General features: G+C 47.5%; 2 protein-coding genes across 4 annotated transcripts in view; one reads left to right on the plus strand and one right to left on the minus strand.

The window, feature by feature from the left end:
• PTBP1 (polypyrimidine tract binding protein 1) overlaps positions 1–24081 on the minus strand; it is a 450657-nt gene that overhangs the window by 342433 nt on the left and 84143 nt on the right. The window lies entirely within an intron of this gene.
• Positions 1–24081, plus strand: part of LOC144799353 (uncharacterized protein KIAA1958-like) — a 370582-nt gene that overhangs the window by 308665 nt on the left and 37836 nt on the right. For all 3 annotated transcript variants that reach the window (XM_078670612.1, XM_078670611.1, XM_078670613.1), the window contains one exon: positions 3417–4662. In XM_078670612.1, coding sequence (XP_078526738.1) covers positions 3417–4662 — 1246 coding nt within the window. The remainder of the gene's footprint in view (positions 1–3416; positions 4663–24081) is intronic.

The raw sequence follows: 24081 nt of genomic DNA on the forward strand, positions 1-24081 counted from the left end.
ACACTTTTCTGAAAAGTTGACTGGCTGGCTCTTGCCTTCACTTGATAGCTTATATCCCAAAAATTGGACATTGACATGGGCAATTTTCGATTTTTTAAAATTAAATTTGTAGCCCAAATTGGAGAATCCCTCAATTTTGTTGTTCTCCCTGCACAAGTGTTCAAGTAATTAATCGTCCGTCAGATAGATGTCATCCACATAGGACACTGCCTCCTCGTCGCATGTTTGTAATAATTCTGACACTCTTGCCGAGAATAGCTCTGGGCTGTTCTTATATCCCTGGGGCAAATGACAGAAGCGACGCTGATTTCCAAGGGCAAAAAATGCTGCTATCTGGAGCTATATTCTGGCAGAAAAATCCATTCGAGATACCTAATATTGTTTTGTATTTCTTCTGCACAGTGTTATTCATTAATGCAGCACTATGTGCGTTTTGAACTGCAAATGTTTGTGTGCATGTGTTTAAATGTCAGTCATCCAAAACTAGACGATATGAGTTGTCAGGTTTTATTACGGGAAACAAAGAATTGTTCATTGGGGAGGTGCAAGTCTCAATCACACCTTGGTATTCAAGTTGGTCTAAGATTTCTTTGACCTGTCTTTTTGCATTGTTTTTAATAGAGTACTGTGTCTGTGGATTTTGATTAGATTTTAATGGGATTTCATGGTGAGTATATTCCATGTCCCACCCTACATGTTTGAGGTATAATGCCGGAGCTAGCACTAGAACTCACTCCTGCGCGTATGAATGTTTGAAAGATTCTGGAACAAGGTCGGAGAAAGCAGGCAAAATGGCGCTTTCCCCTTTTGGGCAATCCATCACAAATTCTGGTGACCAATCTTTTTCTGCTAAGTTCTCCCAAAAGAGACCTGTAACTTTTCTTGAGATGTCCCCCTCTAGTTGGAGTGTAATTGTGTACAGTCTATGTGGGACACTAACTCTTGTATCAGTGATATGTTCATTTAACACTGCTGTCATCAGAAAATCCTTTTGTTACTTCTTCCGCACTGTCTAGCATCGTCAGAGCCCATTCCCCGTTCAGAAGCAGGGTCCTCAGTAACCTGGGAATTTCTAATTTTCAAGCCAGCTACTTTCTTCTTTTTGAATTGAGGCTTTGCTTTATGTTGCTCTTCCTGTTTGATAATGTAATCTAAATTACGGTGTGTTTCCCTATTTGTCTTTGGTCAATCTTCTGTCTTTTGTTCTGATCGCCCGTCCCTCTCCGAGTTTTTTGATGAACCCTGAAAGGAACGAAAGGAACGTGTGTCAGTGTCCTGATACCTGTTAGGTTTCCTAATGTTATCACAATTCCTAAGGTTAGACCGTCTTTTCAGAGGACTCCCACTGGGGAGACACACCCCTTGATCGTGAATTCTTTTCTGTATTGTTTTTTTTAGATTGCTTGTTATCCCATTTCTTTTTGGAAGAAGAGGGTGCTTGCTTCGAGTTGTCCTTGTCTACTCGCCATTTGTGGTTTCCCAGGTTTTGCTCCCAAACTATCTCCCTAATGCGGCATAGGTTTCCTCGATAAGTTTTGATAACTCTCGCTCCTTATTTATAGGAGCTACCTCACATAGGCAGCGGTGTATGGCCACTGCTGCTGCCTTCCCTTTTTTATGTTGCTCAGCATTATTGCAGAGACTTGGGCGAAATTCCCCATCAGTTTCATCCCCAACTCCAGTGCAGGTCCTGCCCCGTACTCAATCGTATCTGTTTCAATACTTCTGGAATGACTGCTTTGGAAGGGGTACCATATATTCTGATGTAGACGCCAGCAAAGATTTTTCCCCAAGTGGCACAATCCTCAGTCGAGGGAACCATCCCCATTGGCAAGCAAATGTTAGTATTCTGTTTTCCTGCTAGCCCATATGGGGAAATACTGCTTCCAGCTGTGCAATCCGGAACAGAATTTGCTCCCATTTGGAGGCGATTGTCCCCCTTACTGATGTTAGTAATTGTAGGTGTGGTCTGATGATGACCAACTGGAGCATTTCTCGCAGACTGAACTGTTAATGTTCGCATGACAAACTGAACAATGTGTCTGTATAGCCAGACTATGTCTTTGTATATTGTAAGGACTTGGTGGTGTATCTCAGGATGTGGAGTTTGTCGCTAAGAGCGGCCAAGTTGCGCTTTCTATGCTGAGTGGACCGAGTCTGACAATTGATGTTGTGTGTGGGAGGGCACATTTAAACCAGTTCCTGTGTTGCTGGTAAGTTAACGGGACTTCAATGTATTCGTATGGAATGTATTCTTCCGGTGGTTCAACTACAATGTATGTGTGAAACAATTTATTCTGTGGATCTGCAGGTGGGAACTGGACCCATTAATAGAATACTTCTGATCTGAACACTTTGTGTGCCTCAATCACAAAGGTAACACAGCCACCTATTGTGGGTACGTCATGTTCTAACAATTTTATAGTTATTGCTTGTCTGCAATTTTCTGTGATGTCACTTGCATGCTGCCTAACTAGGTTAGCCCCCCCCCCACTTCTTTTTAGGACTTGTGCCCTGCTTTATTCCATACAATCTGGTACAGAATCCTAGGCATCTCGGAGGACTCTGCAACAGTCGATAGAGGCAATAGGGCAGTTCCTGTATGGCTCAGGTGATATATTCCCTGATGCTGCTTACTAGTGGCCTCATGATTGAGTGATTCCCACTGCAGACAAGCAGGTGTTATTTAAGAGGCTAGCATGCTGCGGGGGTCCCCTTCTGGCATTCAGCCTGAGGATGACTAGTGTCTGGGCTTTTCTTAAGAGGCAGAGTAGCAAGACTGCTGGGTGCCCTCGTGGAAGCTAGAAGGTGGACCCCGCTGCTGCCTAGTGGGTATAAAAACACAGCTGTTGTGAAGGTGTGATGCCCCCGTGGAAGCAGGAAGATGGGCCCACCTGCTCCCAGAAGGTAAAAAACACAGCTCTTACGAAGGAGTGATGTCCTCAGTAAAAAACACAGCTGTTATGAAGGTGTGATGCCCCCATGGATGCAGGAAGGTGGACCCAGCTGCTCCCGGGTAGGTATAAAAACACAGCTTTTATGAAGGTGTGATGCCCTCATGGAAGCAGGAAGATGGACCCACCTGCTCTCCGGTATGTAAAAAACACAGCTCTTATGAAGGTGTATTGGGTCTTAGGTCTTTAAGACACCTGGCCTTCTTTGCTACTGAACCTGTTGCCACTAATGATAGCTAACCCTATGTCAATGACAAGGAGGTATTTCACCAAGAACGGCCCTCTTGTACACAACACCGTAGAAAGCATATTTTGTCTCTGACAACACTTGCTAACTTATGAAGTTGCCACTCACACAGACTTGTTTTTTGTACAGTTCAATCAGACGTCGTCCCATCCATGTTTCGTCTTTGCATCCCTTGAACAGAAAGTGCCACCATCTCATGAATGTTTGTTTTGCAGGAACGGAGCATGTTTAATGAGATGGACCACGGAATCCGCACAACTTGCGTAGATCTTGCTAATCTCATGACCTGGGCGCATACTCACGGAACTATCTGCAGCCAGATGCCCACCATGGAAAACGTGCAGCGGGTCCGGTCTCGCCAGGGGGACAACACCGTACTGTGGATATGCGCCGCAGGCCATGCCTACAAATGGTCTTCCCAAGGAGCTGTGTTCGGAAGAGTGGAAGACCCCGAAGATATGGCGGAGAGGAACAAACGGCGCACCTCTTATGGTATGTGGCAGGGGGAGCATGCCACCCCAGCGAAGAAGTATAAGCTGGCATCAGAGGGCCAGAATTTGAGGTCCTGCTCCAAGTCCAGCGGTGCAGGCCCAGGGTCGGAGAATGACATGCTGTACGTGGTGTGCAATGCCACGTCTCTGCAGGACCACCTGAACGGGCTCCAGCTGCGACAGAAAAGCTGCGAGATGGGCCCTGGGGGCATCTGTCCCTACTCCGCGCCCACCTTGCATTGCCAGTATGCTCCACGCTACCGCAAACCCAGCCTTGAGGTGGGAGCGTCAGACCACCAACAAGTCAAGGAAGAAGTGACAGGAGGGGACATTTGTGAGACCGACGAAGAAGGCCAGATCTCACAGGCAACTGGCAACACCACCGGCGACTCTTGGAGTAAGGATCTCTACTCAGAAGGGGAGCAGCAGGAGCTGGAGCAAAGTCAGGGCGGGGCACCAGTCATCGCGACCTGCAGCACTGATCTGGTGCACTCAGTGTCATCTTCGCCACTTGCACTAGTACACAAGCCTTCAGGAGACGAAGTGGCCAAAGAGAGTGGTGGCTTCATTGAGCCTGATGGGACTAGCTTGAGTCCAGGCAGTTACAGTCACAGTGAACCTATCTCCATCATGTCCACGCCTCAGGATACGACTTCCGCCGAGCAGCCAACCACAGAATCTCTGAACGAGTTCCAGTCGCTTATCTCAAGACAATCTGACCACCTGATTGTGGAAGGCGAGTCCGAGACAAGCCAGAATGGACTGGAAGTTACTTGCCATGTTCCATGCTATGACAACTCCAGTGATACCATGCCAGAGCTTGTGGCCCTCAGCCCCACAGAGACAGGGGCCGTGGACGGGACCCAGGTGGGAACAGCTGACCAAGCACCAGAACGTCCAAGAAACGCCGGCACCCTAGCCTCAGAGATCAAGATGACAGAGACAAGTATGGTCTGGGCATCCCAAAAAAGTAAGTTCTATTTCATACTGGTCAAATGTATCTTGTCTCCACAATTCTCCACAACCCCTACTTTTTAAGATTTGACTCTAGGGGGATCCATCCTATATTTGTCACAAGACTCACCATTTAATTGGTCACAGATGAGCAGGCAGTGTGCGCTCCATTGCAAAGGGCATGACAGTAGGTCCAGGCAGAGTTTTAACTTCCACTGAAAAGTCTGTGATGTCGGGAAATATCTTCTTCAAGAAGGTGGGTGGCTTTGCCTGAGGTGAGGTTTGCTGTTTCTAGATTCCAACTTCCTGTAGCCTTAGACAAGGGCGCCAGGGGTCGATCATTCTCTCTTCGAGCCTTCCCTCACACTTAAGAACTCAATAACTACCCTGGTGGGTACCTTCCACACGTTTTGTGTTAATGCCCACTGGATGTTATCATCAACAAACAGCATAACGTACCGCTCTCTGACGCATAGCACCCCTCCGGCCAGAGAGTTTCAGATCCAGCTTCAGCCAGGGCCATCGACTGGGGACAGGGGCGGTTTACCACACAATCTCACTGGAAACACGTCTTTCTGGGCCTGCAACATGTCTGACACACCCTGCCTGCGATGAGGCTTTTGCCTAAGAGCTACTCAAGGGCCAGTTTGACAGTCTGATCATAAATGCTTTCCAGGTCTCCAGATGCAAACTCTCCACACATTTCCTTTTTTTCTGGTAGCTTGTCTTACCTGCAAACCCAACCCAACGTTTCGTCCTATTGTCACCTATGACTGACCTCCTCTTAATCACATACAACACAAATCTCCACCAGTTGTAGCTTACACAGCCAATCAGACAGTGTGGAGGTGCCGTTGTGGCCTCCCATAGAGCACAACTCAAACCAGCCCTCACAGCTGCCTAAATAAGACATAGGCAGCGACAACAAGCTATCACTATTACGTGTAACAGAAGGGAGCAGTCCTCAGATCCAACAGTTTGGTGACATTCGATGTGTCATGTGCTTGGTGGAGTGTTTGCAAAAGCACATTATCTACGTATGTTTTTCGGTGTTCAGCTTTGTGGAGTCCAAAGAAACACACGTTTTAAGGGGGAACAGGCGTTGTACCTACCAAAACGGTCACAGGATATCTGTGTCCTTCAAAGCTTCACTGGTAGGCTCCTATTCATCAGTTGGCGCTGTTGAGCACCGGCAGTGGAGCTCTCGGACCAGCTCTTGAAGAACCCCACGTCGCCCAGGATGAGGCACCCCCCCTTCTTAGAAGAGCACACCCGATTAATCCTGTCCAATGTCTGAACAATGCCCCAATCGCGTCTCTCCCTATGTTACTGTTGCCTGACTTATCGAGTTCATCCCTTCTAATATGGCATTTCCTTTGGTGTACTGTTCCTCCGTCGGGCCGCAGATTATACCAGAGGCCAAAGCTAATGACCCCAAACCCATGGCCTGGACGGACCACTCGTTAGTAATCCTCTCAATCCCGAACAACTCCCCTCCCGTAAAAAAATCACCCACCTCGTGCCTAAAAAGACCTTGGCACAAACTCCAACAATGTGATTTAGCAGTCAACCTAGGGGAACCTAACTTAGAGGAGACAAACGACATTGAAACTTCATATGCGTCCTTCCAGGACTGGATCACCAAGGGACTAGACGCCATTATACCAGCCAAGTGGACAAAAGGGCGAAACAACCCTTCCAATCCCTGGTACGATGAGAACCTCAAAATAATGAGGAAGACTTGTAAAAAAGCGGAACGGCAATGGAGGAAGGAATACAAGCAGGAGGACAAAAATGCATACTTGGCCACTCTCAGAATATACCACAAGGCAATCCGGGTAGCCCGTGCTACCTTCTACACTACTGAGATAAAAGCTAGCCCCAACCCCACGAAAACTATCTTCCAAATCGTGCAAAAATTGCAAAATGGAGACAAGCCGGCTTCTCACATCACCTCCAAGCAGCAATGTGAAGACCTAGCCATCTTCTTCACGGAAAAAGTGAAGAAAATGTACAACGCTTTCACCCAGGATAGTCCTCAGGACACCAGCCCCCCCAACGCCACCTTTGGAGACTCCAGGCTCACCTGCCTACCCGCTATCTCCGGTGAAGAACTTACCAAACTCTGTAGGAAGGTGAAATCTGGTGCCCCCACAGACCCGATGAGGCCAATTCACTTCCTGGGAGCTTTGGAATTCTTCCTCCCATCTCTGACCTCACTCCTTAATCTCTCATTTTCCACTGCCACGGTACCCACTTGCTGGAAACAGGCCTGGGTTACGCCGATTATAAAAAAACCTTCCCTAGACCCCTCTAAACCGGAGAATTACCGACCCGTTTCACTGCTCCCATGGGTCGCAAAACTAGCGGAAGCCCACGTGAACAAAATTCTCAGTGATCACATGGCAAAAAACAACATCCTGGACCCCTCCCAACACGGGTTCAGGCCGGGCCATAGCACGGAATCCGCACTCCTCACCTCTACGGAAAATTTACGGGAAATGATGGACACCGGTAAAAGCGCCGCGCTGATACTGCTCGATCTCAGCGCGGCCTTTGATACGGTCTCCCATGCCATCCTACTAAAACGCCTGGAAAACATCGGGATCGTAGATTCGGCGCTTCAATGGTTCCGATCATTTCTAACCAACAGATCATTCAGGGTATCTGCCCCTCCGTTTATCTCCCAACCCCAAGACATAGGACAAGGAGTCCCACAGGGATCTGCCCTCAGCCCCTCCTTGTTTAACCTATATATGCAACCTTTGGCGGAGGTTGCCAAGACATGGGGCCTCACAATGGTGTCGTACGCCGACGACACTCAGTTGGTCATCAGCCTCAATGAGGCCCCATCTCCCGAGGCCACTAGTTTCAGGGATGGACTGACTGCCGTCGCTAAATGGATGACAGCAAACTGCCTCCAACTTAACGGTGGCAAAACCGAGGTGCTGATAATGGGGAAAAACAGTGACAACTGGAATGACCTCTGGTGGCCCCAATCATTGGGCCCAGCACCCCTCCCGAAAACTCTAGCAAAAAATCTAGGAGTGTGGCTGGACTCTACTCTTAGCTTCCAGTCGCACACCAAAAAAGTTGCCGCAACTTGCATTGGTTTAGTGAGAAGTCTTAACCCCATCTTAGGCTACTTTGACTCCAAAACGCGACAACTTATCGTACAATCTACCATCTTGTCCAGGCTGGACTACGCAAGTGTCCTGCTGTTAGGAGCAAACAAAGCTGAAATAAAGAGATTCCAACGGATCCAGAATTCGGCTGCAAGGGCTATAGTAGGTCTTCCTAGAAGGTGCTCAGCGAGAGCGACCATTCACAGACTTCATTGGCTACCCATCGAAGCCCGCATCCAATTCAAGGCCCTCATATTCGCCTTTAAAATCCTGAAGAACGAAGGTCCAGAGCTCCTCCGTTCACTGTTGACCCCCTATATTCCCAAACGGAATCTCCGGTCCAAGGGGCAACACCTAGCCATGGTACCCCACATAAAGTTCTGCCGCATCGGAGGGCGTTCCTTCAAACTACTGGGGGCCAAGTTATGGAACTCCCTTCCCTTCCACATTCGATGCATCGACAATATATTAGCCTTCCGCAGAGCGACCAAAACCCATCTCTTTCCCTCTTTGTAGGTCTCGTCTCTCGTTTCAGATGGCTGTGTTATGGTTCTAGCGCCGGGACGCCCCGTTGCTGGGGCAGCTGTTTGCGCTTTACAAAACAGATAACATAACATAACATAACATACCTAGCTACTCCAGGGAGAGAGGGGTCTGCAAACAGGGGCTCAGACACAGAGAGGCCAATGGACTGGGGCTCAAGCACAGATGGGCCAGCAGACTGGGGCTCGTGGATGGCCTCGATCTCAGGAGGCACTGCCTTGTTCAATACTGCATCATTTTCCTCCACCGTTTGTGGCCAAGTCAGTCGAGCATCCGAGAAAGGAACAAAACGGGGCACCGGCTCTATTTCGGAGTCACCTACTCCATCAAGCACCCACTGATCGTAGGTTAAAGGGAGAGGTACTTTGCGGCAGTGTTGGGAATTAATCCAATTCTTCCGGCCGGCCGGCCGGCCACCTTCACGGCTGTGCGGGTAGCAAGGAGCACTTAGGTCGGCCCCTTCCAGTGAGGCTCCAAACTGCCTCTTCTCTGAAAATGCCTGGTCAGCACAAAGTCCCAAGGCCGAATATTGTGTCCGGGCCCCTCGGATGCTGGTGGTAGGACTTCGTGAATCTGTTGGTGAATAGAACGTAAGCTTTTAGTCAACTCATACAGGTAATCTACTAGCAAAGGGTATTCCATTTCTGAAAATAGTCACGGTGGCAGGAAGCCCCAGACATTCGCTGGGTGTCCGAACATGTCCTCATATGGCGACAACCCTGTCCTAGAGTGAGCCGTAGCTCTTGTAGACAAAAGAGCTAATGGTAAAGCATCTGGCCACTGCAATCCTGTGGTCTCCTGAATCTTTACAAATGTCAGTTTGAGAGTACTGTTGTACTTCTCAACCAGACCTTCTGACTGGGGGTGGTTGACAGCATGAAATTTCTGCTTGATGTGCAGATCGTCGCACACCAGCTGGATAATCTTTGAATTGAAGTGACTTCCATTGTCACTCCAAATCAAACAGGGCAAACCAAAACGCGGGAAGAACTCCTTTAGGAGTGCCTTCGCCGTCGCCATTGCTGTGTTCTCTTTGGTGGGGTAAGCCTCAACCCATTTACTGAATGCACAAACAACTACTAACACATATTTCAGATTGTTGACTCGTTCCATTTCGATGAAATCCATCTGAAGGCCCTCGAAAGGGAAGGAAAGCTGTGCAAAATTACCAGGGGGTGTAGGGGTGCTTTTTCCAGGATTATACATCATGCATACCCATACAGTACTTTACTAAATGAGCAGTAACCTTGGGAATGTTGTCATTATGCCATACAGGATCTAACAGTTTACAGCTACCTTTTGCACAAATGTGGGCTGGCCGTGCGCCATAGTGACCACCGGGAGGACATATGCATCTGGTAACATCCCTCTCTGTTTCTCTGACTTATCTGTCCAACACCCATCCTTGTCTAAGCGTGCTGTGCTTTCCTGCCATACTGCTAACTCCTCAATTGCTGCCTCACTCTGGATTTCTTTTACATGGTCCAGACTATCCTCAAACAAAGTGGCCTCGGGCACCCACCTGGAGGGACCCGATACAGCGTCTTTTTCATCTTCGTTCGAGCTGTCTCCTTAGCTGTCTGACCCACAAATGCATTCCCTCTTCCCACATCATCAGTAATTGCCTTGTGGGCACTGCACCATAGCTAATTTCATAGGAAGTGTCAAGGCGGACAGAAGCCTATGTATAAGAGGGCCATGTTGGATGCGCGTCCCATGGGAAGTTAGGAACCCTCTCTCTGTCCAGAGCTGCTCAAAATTATGGGCGACCCCGAAGGGGTACTGGCTGTCATTATAAATATTAACTGTCAATCCCTTGCTCAATTCATAAGCTCTAATAAGGGCAACCAGTTCAGCTGCCTGAGCTGACTGATAAGGAACTTGTGATGTCTCAACTACCGTATGCAGTGTAGTAAGCGCATATGCTGCGGTTGTGGTGCCATCTGGTAATTTGAAAGAATAGCCATCAACATATAGTTCCCCTTGGGGGTCAGATAAGAGAACACAGTCAGGTCTACCCGTCCCTTCCTCTCTTCCTCTATCCAAAAAAGACAATCATGTATGTCAATTTCCTCACTCTCAGAAGGGAGGTGTAGTAACGTGGCTGGGTGTTGAGTGGCACACCGTTTAATCGTGACGTGGTGCAAAGAGAGTTCACTTATAACCAGTCCGAAGTGCACTGGTAAGGTGCAGTGTCTTGGATGTATTCAATAGGGTATCCACAGCATGGGGCACCATTACTGTGAGGTCAGTATCAAGTACAAGCCCAGCCGATTGCCTTATAGAGATGTCCACAGCTGCAACCACTCCTAGACATCTTGGGAAGGCTCTAGTGACTGGATCAAGCAAAGCAGAAAAATAAGCACAATGCTGTTGCTTACCTCAAAAGGCCTGTGTTAAAACAGAAAGCGCACAACCAGCCGTCTCGTGTACATACAACACGAACAGCTTTCCCTAATCAGGCGTGCCTAGCACAGGAGCAGAGCAAAGCGCAACTTTTAATTGCTCAAAAGACTGCTGACATTCAGGCATCCAAGGCAGGGGCTCATGCACATCTTTAGAGGTTAATGCAAGCAAAAGCTTTATTAGTAATAAATAATTAGGCATCCAATTGCGACAGTAGGAAGTGATGCCAATAAAAACGCGCACATCCCTCTGAGTTTTGGGGATAGGCATTGTAACAATGGTGCAAATGCGCTCAGGGGTCAATCTCCTACCCTCCGTCGACAGTAGGTGACCTCAATAGGTGACCTCCTGTCAACAATATTGAAATTTAGAAAGGGACACTTTATGTCCATGGTGAGCCAAATGTAGCAACAACTTAACCGTACTATCTGTGCATCCCTGTTCAGTGCCAGAAGCTATTAGTATGTCATCTACATATTGAAGCAATACATTACCTGGGGAAAGCGTGAGAGAGTCCAATTGGGCTTTCAAGGCTGGCTATGTATACTAGATATATACTAGGGATCTCAGAATAGCCCTGAGGAGCGCAACAGAATCTAAAGCTTCTGCCAGCTAGGGTAAAACTGAGCAAATGTTGGCTGTCAGGATGATTTGGGATACTAAAGAACGCATTTTTCAAATCAATGACAGTCAAGTATTTAGCAGAGGAAGGAATCATTGTTAGAAGGGCAGTAATGTCAGGGACCACCGGGAACTGGGGACCACTATTTTATTAACTGCGCGGAAATCACAAAACGATGAACTTCTGAGTGGTCGGACAGTCTGGAGATGCCTTTTTCAGAATATGAAGAATATGACTATTAGACACATTTGCCGCTATCTCTTCAACTACCCCCAACTCAATCAGATCTTGGAGGAAGGGACGCTTCTTTGGACAGGCACTGCTGAGAGCTAATCACATTCAGTCCCATTGTCATGTAAACACCTTCAGGAGAGCAAAAAATGGTCGCATGAAACGTTTTCAATAAATCTAAACCCATTCAATTTTCTCCACAATTTGATATCAATAGGAACGGTGAATCCACAGTAAAAGGACCAATATTCAAGGCAAGAGGTTTGGAAATGGGGCTCACAACCAGTATGCCAGAAAATCCTACCGAAACATTATTTTGGCCAGACAGACCCGCGAACGAGAAACAGAGCTATTCATTGCACCTGTATCCACTAAGAATTTCTTAACTGAGCCTTGTAAATCCGCTGTGACATAAGGACCGCGCTGATCTACAGGTATCTGGACTGGTCCCTCACCCTGCTCCAGGCTGTCCTAGCTGTGGGACACCCCTGTCATCTCGTCCAGATCATAATCATTGTGGTAATACTGTCTCCCTCGAGGGTCATCAAAATAATTCTGGTCTGTGTGATCCTGTGATGTCCTACCCTTCCGAACTCTATCTTGATCACTTTCTTCGTGGTCCCTTCTACAAGAACCAGGGCCTCTGGGGGGCGCAACTTTCTGTAATAAGACTGGACACTCGCTACGCCAGTGCCCCTCCTCCTTGCAGTACGCACATTGATTTGGCCCTACTGGTGCAGCGTTCCTGCTAGTACGAGAAAACTGCTGGGCCGGACCAGCACCAAGTCCCCTTCCATTGCCCCTACATGCCTGCTGTAACAGTACCTTCGTCTTCAATTCCTTGTGCTTCTTCTCTACCCTCTCCTTCTCCTCATTCTCTATGTGTTCATAATACTGTGCCATACTCAATATAACAGAAGGGGAGGATGTTGTCCAAGTGCTCTCCGAAGCCTGCAAACGAGTTGCTATCTCAGGAAGCAGGTTCATAACAAATCTATTAACAAACAATTGAACACCCCCTCCATCTACAAATCCTGTCCACTAAAATCCAAAAAGACACCCTCAAACCGGGGGAAAAAATCGGGCACACTTTCATCTTTCTTCTGACGACATGCCGTTAACTTGTTCCAATCTACCCTTCTCGGTGAAATGAGAGCGTGCATATACGTAGTAATTCGACCAGGCAAAGCTAGTATCTCAGCCTTAGGCTTTTCCCCAGGCTTCCTCGCCTTATCCATGCTTTAATCTGATCCCCGGTACCATCCAATTCCACAACGTGGTCCTGGATGTGCACCTGCCTCCAAATGTCGACGGGCACTAGCAGACCAAAGAACATTTCAATATCTGCAAGCATCATTACAGTCGATGAAGTTGCCTCAGTCAATTCCTTATAGTATGCAGTTGGATTTTTTCTAGGGTCAAATAACTGAGTCTTAAAGGACAAAACCTCACTCCTTTTCCACGGAGTGTACACCCATTGTTCTTGGAAACTGGCCTTTATCCTCGGTCTAATAACAGTATTCTGCTGATCTCGTAATTCTGGCAATTCAGGTTGGTATATGGGATGGACTTCCCTCATTGGAAACTGGGATACTGTCTTCGGGCTCTTCTCAAACAGCCTACCTCGATAAGCTACCAACGTTGCAACATTACCAAAAACCTCCTCAGTCGCCATACCAGCAGCATATAGATTGTCCCTGATATGATAAACAATCAGAGGTGCTAAAGCGTTGAAGCACTGTTCCCACAATCCATTCAGTGTAGCCGACATGTGCTGAAGGGCATGCTGCTGCACAAACGGCTTATAATCTCTTATCACACTCCATCCATCTTCCGTACTATAGATGGGGTGACAAGCCCACTGAGTGGCCTGATTGGCTACCGCCCTTTTCTCCTCATCTCCCATATCCGATCGTATCAATATCTGCCCCAGTCGCTCCCTAGCAGTTGCCCAGCCCCTGTCTCCCGAACCACGTAAAGGCTTCTCGCTACCCAGTACTGTCGGAAATGAAGGAAAAGCGAAGGAGTAATAACAGAAGGAACAGACACCAAAGTTGTCAATGGCTGGGTTGTGGGTGTAAGGGCTGGAGTGAGGAGAGACGTCGACACAGTAGGTGTAGTAGGGAGATTAACAGTTATCGCAGGTGCAGAAGGCGAAGCCACAGAAACGGCAGGAGGTGCGGCCACCAAAGCAGCTGGGTCAGTAACAGAAAAAACAGAATCAACAGGGGCAGAAGAGACAGACGACTGGAGTTGTGGCACAGCCGGGTATATTCTCTGCGGGGCATATGGGGGTGGAGGTTGGGGTCTAACAATTCCTCCACAAATGTATCATTTTCTTCTCGAACCACATAAGTCTTTTCACATTGGAATCAAACTTCCTTTCTCAGTTTTCTCTTTATCATACGCAACAGCTTTCTGAGTCACTGTCTGCATCCTTCCCTTTCGGGCCTCCTTTTCTGTTTTCATTAGTCTCTGTTTAGCTTCCTTTTGCCACGTTCTAAGGGAATCAAACACCGACTGCCTACTTCTTTTCGCAAACAATTTTTCCTGCAGGAAATTATGCTTTTGCTCATTAAAAGTGCCTGTCAGCGACCACTGCAACTCAGCATTGTCCCTCCTATATTTGTGCCACAATGTACTAAATATAATAGGGCCAAGGCCATGCTTAACATCATCTCAAAGTTCAGAGTGCCTTCCGGAGGCGCAGGCCCTTCTAATCGAGCATCAGCAGAACAACAATGACAACTCACACAGCAAAATTTACAAAGGCAGGGCATTTTCCAAACAAAACGTGTTCATTATTTATGCCGAGCAGATATTTTCAAATATCTTACCAAAGTTGGTCCTCAGACCTCACCAAATTCAAATCAAAGTGGTACCATGTTCACAAAGAACTCAAACAAATTCAAGCGCTTGTCCAAAAACAATCCTCAGACCGTACCAAACACAAACCAAAGTGGCGCCATAGCCACAAAACAAAACCAAGGCAAACTCACCTAGTGCACACAGGTCAAACAAAGTTATTCTCCACTGCCGACTCTTTGGATCGGTCAGATCCAAGGGTTTTGCTATTAAGGACCCAAGTCGGGATGACCACTGGATGGGGCACCACCCCGTCAGACAGACGGTAAAGCTGCGAGTAACAAACTCTTTCGTGCAGGGATCCCCAGTCTGCCCTTCCAACCCGATGTGGCTTCGTCCTCCTCACCCATCCGCGGGTGAGGATGGGTCACCTAATGGAGTTCCTGTTCGGGCGCCAACTGAAGGAAGTGACCCAATTAGGGTCACCAGGGTCACTCACGACCACCTGTCAGCTTTCCATACAAATGAAGAGTCGGCCAGACAGTATAGAATACAAACCTAATTTATTTATTAGTCATACACTCGAGTGGAGTCCAGTCTGACCAGCCTCCTTAGAATGCTGTAGAGGGACTGACACCCGTCAACATGGTAACACAAGATATGCATTTCCAACACCCCTAAAGACCCGCCCAGACTGGAGACTGGAATTTTCCAGTCTGGGATGCTGATGAACAAAGGAGGTACAGAAAGACGAGCTACCATCCTGAGACCGGGTACATGCTTTCTTAGTTTGAAGGTTACTCTGCCCGTCTCTCTGAGAGTGGGAGCAGAGCTACCTACTGGGAAAGGCATGAAAAAACAGAATGATTTATTCTTTTGTGCAGTGAAGCTCAACCTTGAATAATAAAGAGAAACAATCGAGGCAGCTTTCTGCTGAGGCAGACAGTATGGGACAGAAGCTTACTTTCGATCATAGTACAAAATAGCGGCTGAATACAAAATGGTGAAGCAAATGCTAACTTAACTTGCACAATGCTAGAAGGAGTCAGCTAGACGCATTCTTAGTCCAACACCTGTGAGTCTCACTCCTTAGACTACGGTTCTGCTCACTGGCTGTGACTCTCGCTCCTTTGAGCACACTCTCAGTCTTATCTCTCTCACTGTCTGTGTCTCTCGCTCCTTTGAGCACACTCTCAGTCTTATCTCTCTCACTGTCTGTGTCTCTCGCTCCTTTGAGCACACTCTCAGTCTCATCTCTCTCACTGTCTGAGTCTCTCACTCCTTTGAGTGCGCTTTCATTCTCACCTGTGAATCCCACTCTTTAGACTAGACTGTCGCTCACTGGCTGTGACTCTCACTCTTTTGAGCGCGCTCTCACCTCTGAGTCCAACTCCTTACTATGCTCTCCCTCTCAACTGCGAGTCTCCGAGCGCACTCTCACTCAATAGCTGTTTGGAGCAGTCTAGCTGTTGGTCATTCTGAAAGGCTCCAGGTGCTGGTATATTCACATGTGAACAGACTCCTTTCTCTACAGCCCCTTAGACCTCCCTCCCTCTGCCCTGCAGCCGTGAGATGTTTATGTCTGACCACATATGTAGCACTCAAGGACCAACATACAGTGGAGACAGCCCCCCCGACCAAGGAGACATCCACCCCCCCACCCCCAGACCAAGGGTCTGAGCGCTCACAGGAGCGTCAAGACACGGTGGAGACACCCCACCCCCCCGACCAAGGGTCTGAGCTCTCACAGGAGCGTCAAGACACGGTGGAGACACTCTACCCCCCATACCTGGGATCTGAGCTTCCACAGGAGTGTCAATTAACCGTGGGGACATCCCCCCCCACCCCCCGACCTGACTTCTGAGCTCTCTCTGGTGCGTCAACACACAGTGGAGACATCAAACCACATACCTGGGGTCTGAGCTCTCACTGGAGTGTCATCCAATGGAGAAGACGTCCCCCCCAGACCTGTAGTCTGAGCTCTCACAGGAACATTAACGTACAGTGGAGACATTCGCGTCCCAGACCTGGGTTCTGAGCTCTCACAGGAGCGTTAACACACAGTGGAGATATTCCCCCCCCATACCTCGGGTCTGAGCTTTCACAGGAGCATCAACACACAGTGGGGACATCCCCCCCAGGCCTCGGGTCTGAGCTCTCACAGGAGCGTCAACACACAGTGGAGACATCCCCCCCACCCCCTGACCAAGGGTCTGAGCTCTCACAGGAGCATCAACAAACAGTGGAGACATCCCCCACATGCCTGGGGTCTGAGCTCTCACTGGAGCGTCAACGTACAGTGGAGACATCAAACCACAGGCCTGGGGTCTGAGCTCTCACAGAAGCGTCAACACGCGGTGGAGACATCAAACCACAGACCTGAGCTCTCACAGAAGCGTCAACACACAGTGGAGATATTCCCCCCCCATACCTCGGGTCTGAGCTTTCACAGGAGCATCAACACACAGTGGAGACATCTCCCCCAGACCTCGGGTCTGAGCTCTCACAGAAGCGTCAACACACAGTGGAGACATCAAACCACAGGCCTGGGGTCTGAGCTCTCACTGGAGCGTCAACACACGGTGGAGACATCAAACCACAGGCCTGGGGTCTGAGCTCTCACAGGAGTGTCAACACACGGTGGAGACATCAAACCACAGACCTGGGGTCTGAGCTCTCACAAGAGCATCAACAAACAGTGGAGACATCAAACCACAGACCTGGGGTCTCAGCTCTCACAGGAGCGTCAACACACAGTGGAGACATCTCCCCCAGACCTCGGGTCTGAGCTCTCACAGGAGCATCAACACACGGTGGAGACATCAAACCACAGACCTGGGGTCCCAGCTCTCACAGGAGCGTCAACACACAGTGGAGACATCTCCCCCAGACCTCGGGTCTGAGCTCTCACAGGAGCATCAACACACGGTGGAGACATCAAACCACAGGCCTGGGGTCTGAGCTCTCACTGGAGCGTCAACACGCGGTGGAGACATCAAACCACAGACCTGGGGTCTGAGCTCTCACAGAAGTGTCAACACACAGTGGAGACATCAAACCACAGGCCTGGGGTCTGAGCTCTCACAGAAGCGTCAACACACAGTGGAGACATCAAACCACAGGCCTGGGGTCTCAGCTCTCACAGAGGTGTCATCACACAGTTGAGATATCAAACCACAGACCTGGGGTCTGAGCTCTCACAAGAGCGTCAACACACAGTGGAGATATCCCCTCAGACCTGGGGTCTGAGCTCTCACAGAAGCGTCAACACACAGTGGAGACATCAAACCACAGACCTGGGGTCTGAACTCTCACAGGAGCCTCAACACACAGTGGAGACATCAAACCACAGACCTGGGGTCTGAGCTCTCACAGGAGCATCAACACACAGTGGAGACATCAAACCACAGACCTGGGGTCTCAGCTCTCACAGAGGTGTCATCACACAGTTGAGATATCAAACCACAGACCTGGGGTCTGAGCTCTCACAGAAGCATCAACACACAGTGGAGACATCAAACCACAGACCTGGGGTCTGAACTCTCACAGGAGCCTCAACACACAGTGGAGACATCAAACCACAGACCTGGGGTCTGAGCTCTCACAGGAGCGTCAACCCACACTGTAGACATCAAACCACAGACCTGGGGTCTCAGCTCTCACAGAAGCCTGGGCCCTTTTATTCTCTTCTGAGGGCCTGATTGCAAATGACCCTTATTGGATGCAATATTTGTCAGCATTCTGGGGAATAACATGTGGTCGCTGGTCCTTCCTTGGGAAGGGGTTATGCCTCACCTTCTCACGCGTTGCTGCCATTAAGCAGCACTTTGCCTCCTGCTTTACATTTCCTGAGCAGGATGGACATAGAAATTCCAACAGTGCAGGCTTTCAAGTTAATGAAAGAAAGAAAGGACTTAGTCTTCTGCTGGGAGCGTGCGCTGGTGGCTCCGTCCAAGCTGTGCCTTCAGAGGAGTTCAGTTCTTGTGAATGAGCTGCAAGAGGCGGCCGAGGCTTCGGATTTACAGGCCCTGTGGGTTTCCAGCAGGAAGACAGCCTGGGGGAGCACCCGATCCCACCCCATGTGGTCTTTGGGGGTGCAATGGCCCTCACGTAGCCCTGATGGCGCCTTCCTTCTAAGCGCTGACCTCTTTATTTATTTTTATTTTTAAAGTTTTATATAGCGCTAGCTTGACCCGTGGATATCAGAGCGCTTTACATATACACTGTAAAAACAGAAGGAAATTTCATTACATAGTAGGAAGGCAGTAAGGAAGCAAAACAGAGATAAAAAATACAACATGAAAAATAGGTAAACAGTGCAGGGGAGGGAGAGAAAACAAATGAAGGTGGCTAACACAGTCCGGTCACCAACTATCCTTGAATGTCAAGAGAGAGACGAGTCAACTCGGATATTGAAGTCTAGGTTAGTTGATGTTCGTCAGGAAAGTATTTGTTGAGGAGATGGAGTTTCAGATCCTTTTTGAAACAGGAGAAGGAGGGGTTGCATCTGAGGACTGTAGGGAGAGCGTTCCACATCCTGGGGGCGTTGCCAGAAAACGATTAGTACTGGGTGGTTTTCTTTTTCAGTTTCGGAGGGATAAGAAGGAGTGAGTTGGAGCTTCTCAGAGTTCTGGATTTTCCTGCTCTTACCAGTTTGTTGTTCAGGTAGTTGGGGGCCGGAGAGTGAAGGGTTTTGTGTGTGATGCAGGCCAGCTTGTAAATACACCTCCGTTCCATGGGAAGCCAGTTGAGGGAGTTGAGAGCTGGAGTGATGTGTTCAAATCTTCTTACTCCAGATATGAGTCGAGCAGCCATGTTCAGCACTGCCCTTAGTGGGGCTAGGTGAGCTTTTGGAGTCCCTGTTAGGATGGCGTTTGAAGAACTGGGTTTTCAAGTACCCAGCGGCGTCAGGAACACGCCCAAAAGTCCTCTAGGTTCCCTTGCCTTGGTATACAGAGACACGGAATACTTCTAGGTGGCGTCAGAGATCAAATTTATTAGCTGCAGCTAGTAGCAGAAATCCCAGCAACACAACACGGTGTACAACTCAAGAAACTGCTCAATTTTACTAAGGCGAGACATCCCTATTTATACACAAAAAGGTACATTTAAAATGCACGCCCCTGCACCAAAATTCAACCAATAGAAAATACATGACATCACACAGCATCATACAGTAAAGCTCATTTTACAGTGTCCCAACCCACAAGTTAATATTTAGGCATATCTAAATAATAATCAGGAAGGCCCGCACAAACCCTTAATTGAAAGCGTAACCCATGAAATGAAGAAATAGTCAAGAAAAGTAGTTTCAGATAATGTGCAGGATAACAGAGACGTAAAGAAACTTACAAGTTAACAAATGTCTTGAATAGTGATTGGAAAAGCAAATAACGATCTTGCAGGGAAATTGGCTTGGCAGGGTCAATTCCAGGTTAAAGGCCAGCTTCTGAAATTAACTCCAGTGCACGAAGAAATCCTTGGTTAATGTGTATGATTCACAATAGGTCAGACTGCTTTGCTCACAGACTAACTTCTAAGGCCTACATAAAAGGTAACACCAGATGGCAGTCACGACACATGGCAAAAACCCATGTTTCAGGAAAGAAAGTCTTAAGAAAAGAAACCATTTAGATATTATTTAAGATAAGATATGTGCAAGGAATTTAAAGGTTAACGAGGTCCTGAACAGTGATTGAAAAACTCAGACAACGATCAGCTAGTGAAACAGGTTTTGCAAAAGGTCAGTTTCAGGTGAAAAGGGTTACTCTCTCTCTGCAGTTCATTCAGAGTCAGAGAAACCCAAATTAATATATGCACGAACTCAGAAGGCAAAGCCACTTGTTTTGGGCCTACTTTACAGGCCTACGTGAGGGCAAAACTAAAATGCAGTCAGGTTTGAGAATTACAGAACCACAGACCCTCCTTTTGCCATTACGTAGGCAATAACCTAAACTCATGTCAATCTGAATCTAGGTCTATATCTATTCTCATCAGGTCATCAAGGTGTTGCTGTAACATCATCTTATTATCCTTCTCTTCTCTCGGGGCTAGTCTTCTCACACAGATCATAGCACAAAGACTACAAATGGCGGGACCACACTGGATGCATAAACAACACGAGAAAAGGATAGCTAACGCCATACCAAGGAACGTCAGAATCTTCCATCCCCATTTGGACAACGACTCCCATAACCATCCCATCAACGACCAGTCTCCTTCGTCCACATGAATAGACTCAGAGATCTTATGTAGTCTAGAGATGGCTTGGTACACTGTCGGGGAATTATCTGGTATGAAAACGCAGCAACTAGATCTAATCAATTTGCATACCCCACCTCTATCTGCAAGTATAATATCTAAAACAAAACGGTTCTGTAATGTCATAAGGCGATCCGCTTGAAGCTCAGCTGTAATATTGCTAAGGGCACCTGCAGTATCATTTATAGTGGCCTCAACCACTCTCGTAAGCTGACGAATATTCCTACTATTAGCCATAGGGCCCCAAAAGGGTAGGAAACCCTTAAAGAAGTCTCCAGCTTCTTGTGCGACAGTATCTTTCACATCGATTACACCTCTACCATATCTTGTCTTATGATAATCGAAAACAGCAGTGTATGTAGGGGGAAGCAAAAATGCCACATAACATGTGCCAGAAAAATCAGATGGCAACCATGTGTATGCTCTATTGTGACAAACAAAATACGTGCCTTTAGCTGGCACGAACGGAGGAGATTTCTGGGACGTATAAACGTATGTGTGAACACACACACTCTTACCAAGCTGAGCCCTCGGATTCTGACCATTACCTTGCAGACAAAGATGACCTCGGTGGGGTACAATCCAAATAGGAGGAGACCTTCGCTGCCTTTCTTTCTCCGTCAAGCTAGCACTATATGGCGTCTTATTCCAACCGACATATGCTCGTACCTCATCTCTAGGGATAGCGTTATACGCATCGATATCTCTAATCATATCAACTATTCCCTGTATCAAGGCATTATTACTTGCATTGTCTTTGACGGATCGTACAGGAGAGGCTTCATTCGCATAGATAAACATTGATTGGAGTGCCCAAACTGACCGGTTAGGCGAAAAAGGCAAAACCAAATATGGCATTCCCTTATCTGTAGTATGTGGCATAAGACCACACACCCAACAATTCGTGGTATTTATGACTAGCTGATGCTGATGCAACATCTGTATAAACGAATTGTTCACAAATTCTGATCTTCGTGTCTGTTCATGTTCAGGTAACGTATGAAACTCATGTGGAGAAACAGTAGAAAAAGAAAGAGTAGGTTGAGAAGTTGGTGCTGACGTCAATTGTGTAGAAGAAACAAACCAGAATATAATAGCTAATAGAATACATAAAAGTATTAAAATAGATAAAGCTATACCACACTTAGAGAACAACATTCTATAATATCGGTTTTTCATCTCTTGCTTTTTATCGTCATTCCTCAATACAATCTCCATTTTCTAATGTCGCTCACGCAATCTTGACAGAGTACTTCAGCTGTGATTGTTAGCAGGTCATAGGGACACTGCAAGTCCTGCAGACCTACTGCCACTACTCAGGTCACAAACTGAACCGTTGGTACTCCTACGTGACCCTCCAACTGGCAAATGGTAACCAATCAAAAATTTAACAGAAAACCATAATACAATTTCAGAAAAAGCAAGAGAAAAAGAAAACAAAAGTCAAATGCAAAATACTTGAAGAAATTGTCTCTTTTTGGTCTCAGTGTGGGAAAAAAAATAATGTTCAAAGTCTCTTTATTTATTCCGAGATCGGAGGTTGTAACGTGATTTAGTCGGCACTGTTTGGTCCGTAAACAAAAGTTCAGGTTCGGTAGTGTCCAATCTCAAACGTGGAGGAACAGCTTCTTGCAGCACATTGTCATCCTCGCGTTCTGACCGTGTCCATGTCAAATGAGCATCACTAAAAGGCACGAATGCGGGGACTTGCTCGCAATCTGTATCAGCTATACCATCCCTCACCCACTGATCATACGGTAAAGGCAAGGGGACTTTTTTCGTATGGGTGGCATGCACCCAGTTTTTCTTGCCAGCTACTCTAACAGCAGTTCTAGTGACCAGAAGAACTAAGTAGGGACCAGTCCATCTCGGTTCCAAATTCTTGGTACGCTGGAAGTTCTTGATGAGGACGTATTGACCAGGTTGGATTGAATGTCCTGGATCTGTAGCAGCTGTCGGCAAACTGTCATAGACCTGTTGGTGGAGAACACATAATTTAGCAGTCAAGTCATGTAAGTAATCCACCAACATAGGGTACTCAATACTGCTGTATTCTTTAGGACGAGGCACACCCCAAACATTCGCAGGACGACCAAACACGATTTCATATGGACTAAGTCCCACTCGAGAATGCACAGTCGTCCTTGTTGACAAAAGAGCCAACGGCAAGGAATCCGGCCATGTAAGACCAGTGCTCGCTTGTACCTTAGCTAATTTCAGCTTCAAGGTACCATTGTAACATTCAACAAGTCCAGCAGACTGGGGGTGATTCGCTGCATGGAACTTCTGATTTATTCCCAATCCAGCACACACTTTCATCATGATTTGACCCACAAATTCACTCCCATTGTCACACCATACAATTCTCGGCAAACCATACCTAGGGAAGTACTCTCTCAGCAAAACCTTGGCTGTAGACAAGGCAGTATTATCCTTTAGGGGGTAGGCCTCTATCCACCTGGAAAAGGCACAAACAACCACAAGGACATACTTCAAATTGTTGCATCTCTCCATATGTATATAATCTATCTGTATCACCTCAAACGGATACGTCGGAGGAGCAAAATGACCAGCTGGAGTTGGAGTTCCCTTGCCAGGATTATACTTCAAACAAATCATACAATGTCTCACCACATTCTCTGCACATTTCGGAATTCCAGCATTCTGCCAAACTGGAGCCAACAACTTGCATATTCCCTTTGAACTTATGGGAGCCATTCCATGAGCCATTGTAACCACTGGGAGCACATACGCATCTGGCAACAGCCATCGCTGGTGTTCTGACAACTCAACCCAACAACCTGTCGAATCCAACATACCCGTAGTTTCTCTCCAAACACTCACTTCTTTCTCAGTCGCTTCAGCCTGAATCATTTTCACACTTTCTATTGTGTCTTCACACATTCCACCAGCCATAACCCAATTAGCTGGGCCTGCAACATACATACGGCTCATCATGTCTTCCGCCGTTTCCTTCGCAACTTCATCCGCAAACGCATTCCCTCGACCAACATCGTCCACAACTTTCTTATACGCACTACACTTCACAATTGCAATCTGCTTTGGGAGAGTGAGAGATTCCAAAGTTCATTCACCAACTGCCCATGCTGTATTTTGGTTCCGTGCGAAGTAAGGAATCCACGCTCTCTCCACACACGCCCAAAACTATGGGCAACTCCAAACGCGTACTGACTGTCGGTGTAAACATTCACTCGCTTTCCTTCTGACAACACACACGCTCTAGTCAATGCAATCAATTCTGCTGCTTGCGCAGAATTCTGTGGTATGCGTGCTGTCTCAACAACTGTATGTAAAGTTGTAATAGCATACGCTGCAGTCGTTTCACCATTCGGAAGCTTAAAACACGAACCATCTACCCATAGGGTACCATCAACATTCGCAAGGGGAGTATCCCTGAGGTCAACTCTAGCTTTCGTTTCTT

The sequence above is a fragment of the Lissotriton helveticus genome, chromosome 12, assembly GCF_964261635.1.
Source record: "Lissotriton helveticus chromosome 12, aLisHel1.1, whole genome shotgun sequence".
NCBI lineage: Eukaryota > Metazoa > Chordata > Amphibia > Caudata > Salamandridae > Lissotriton > Lissotriton helveticus.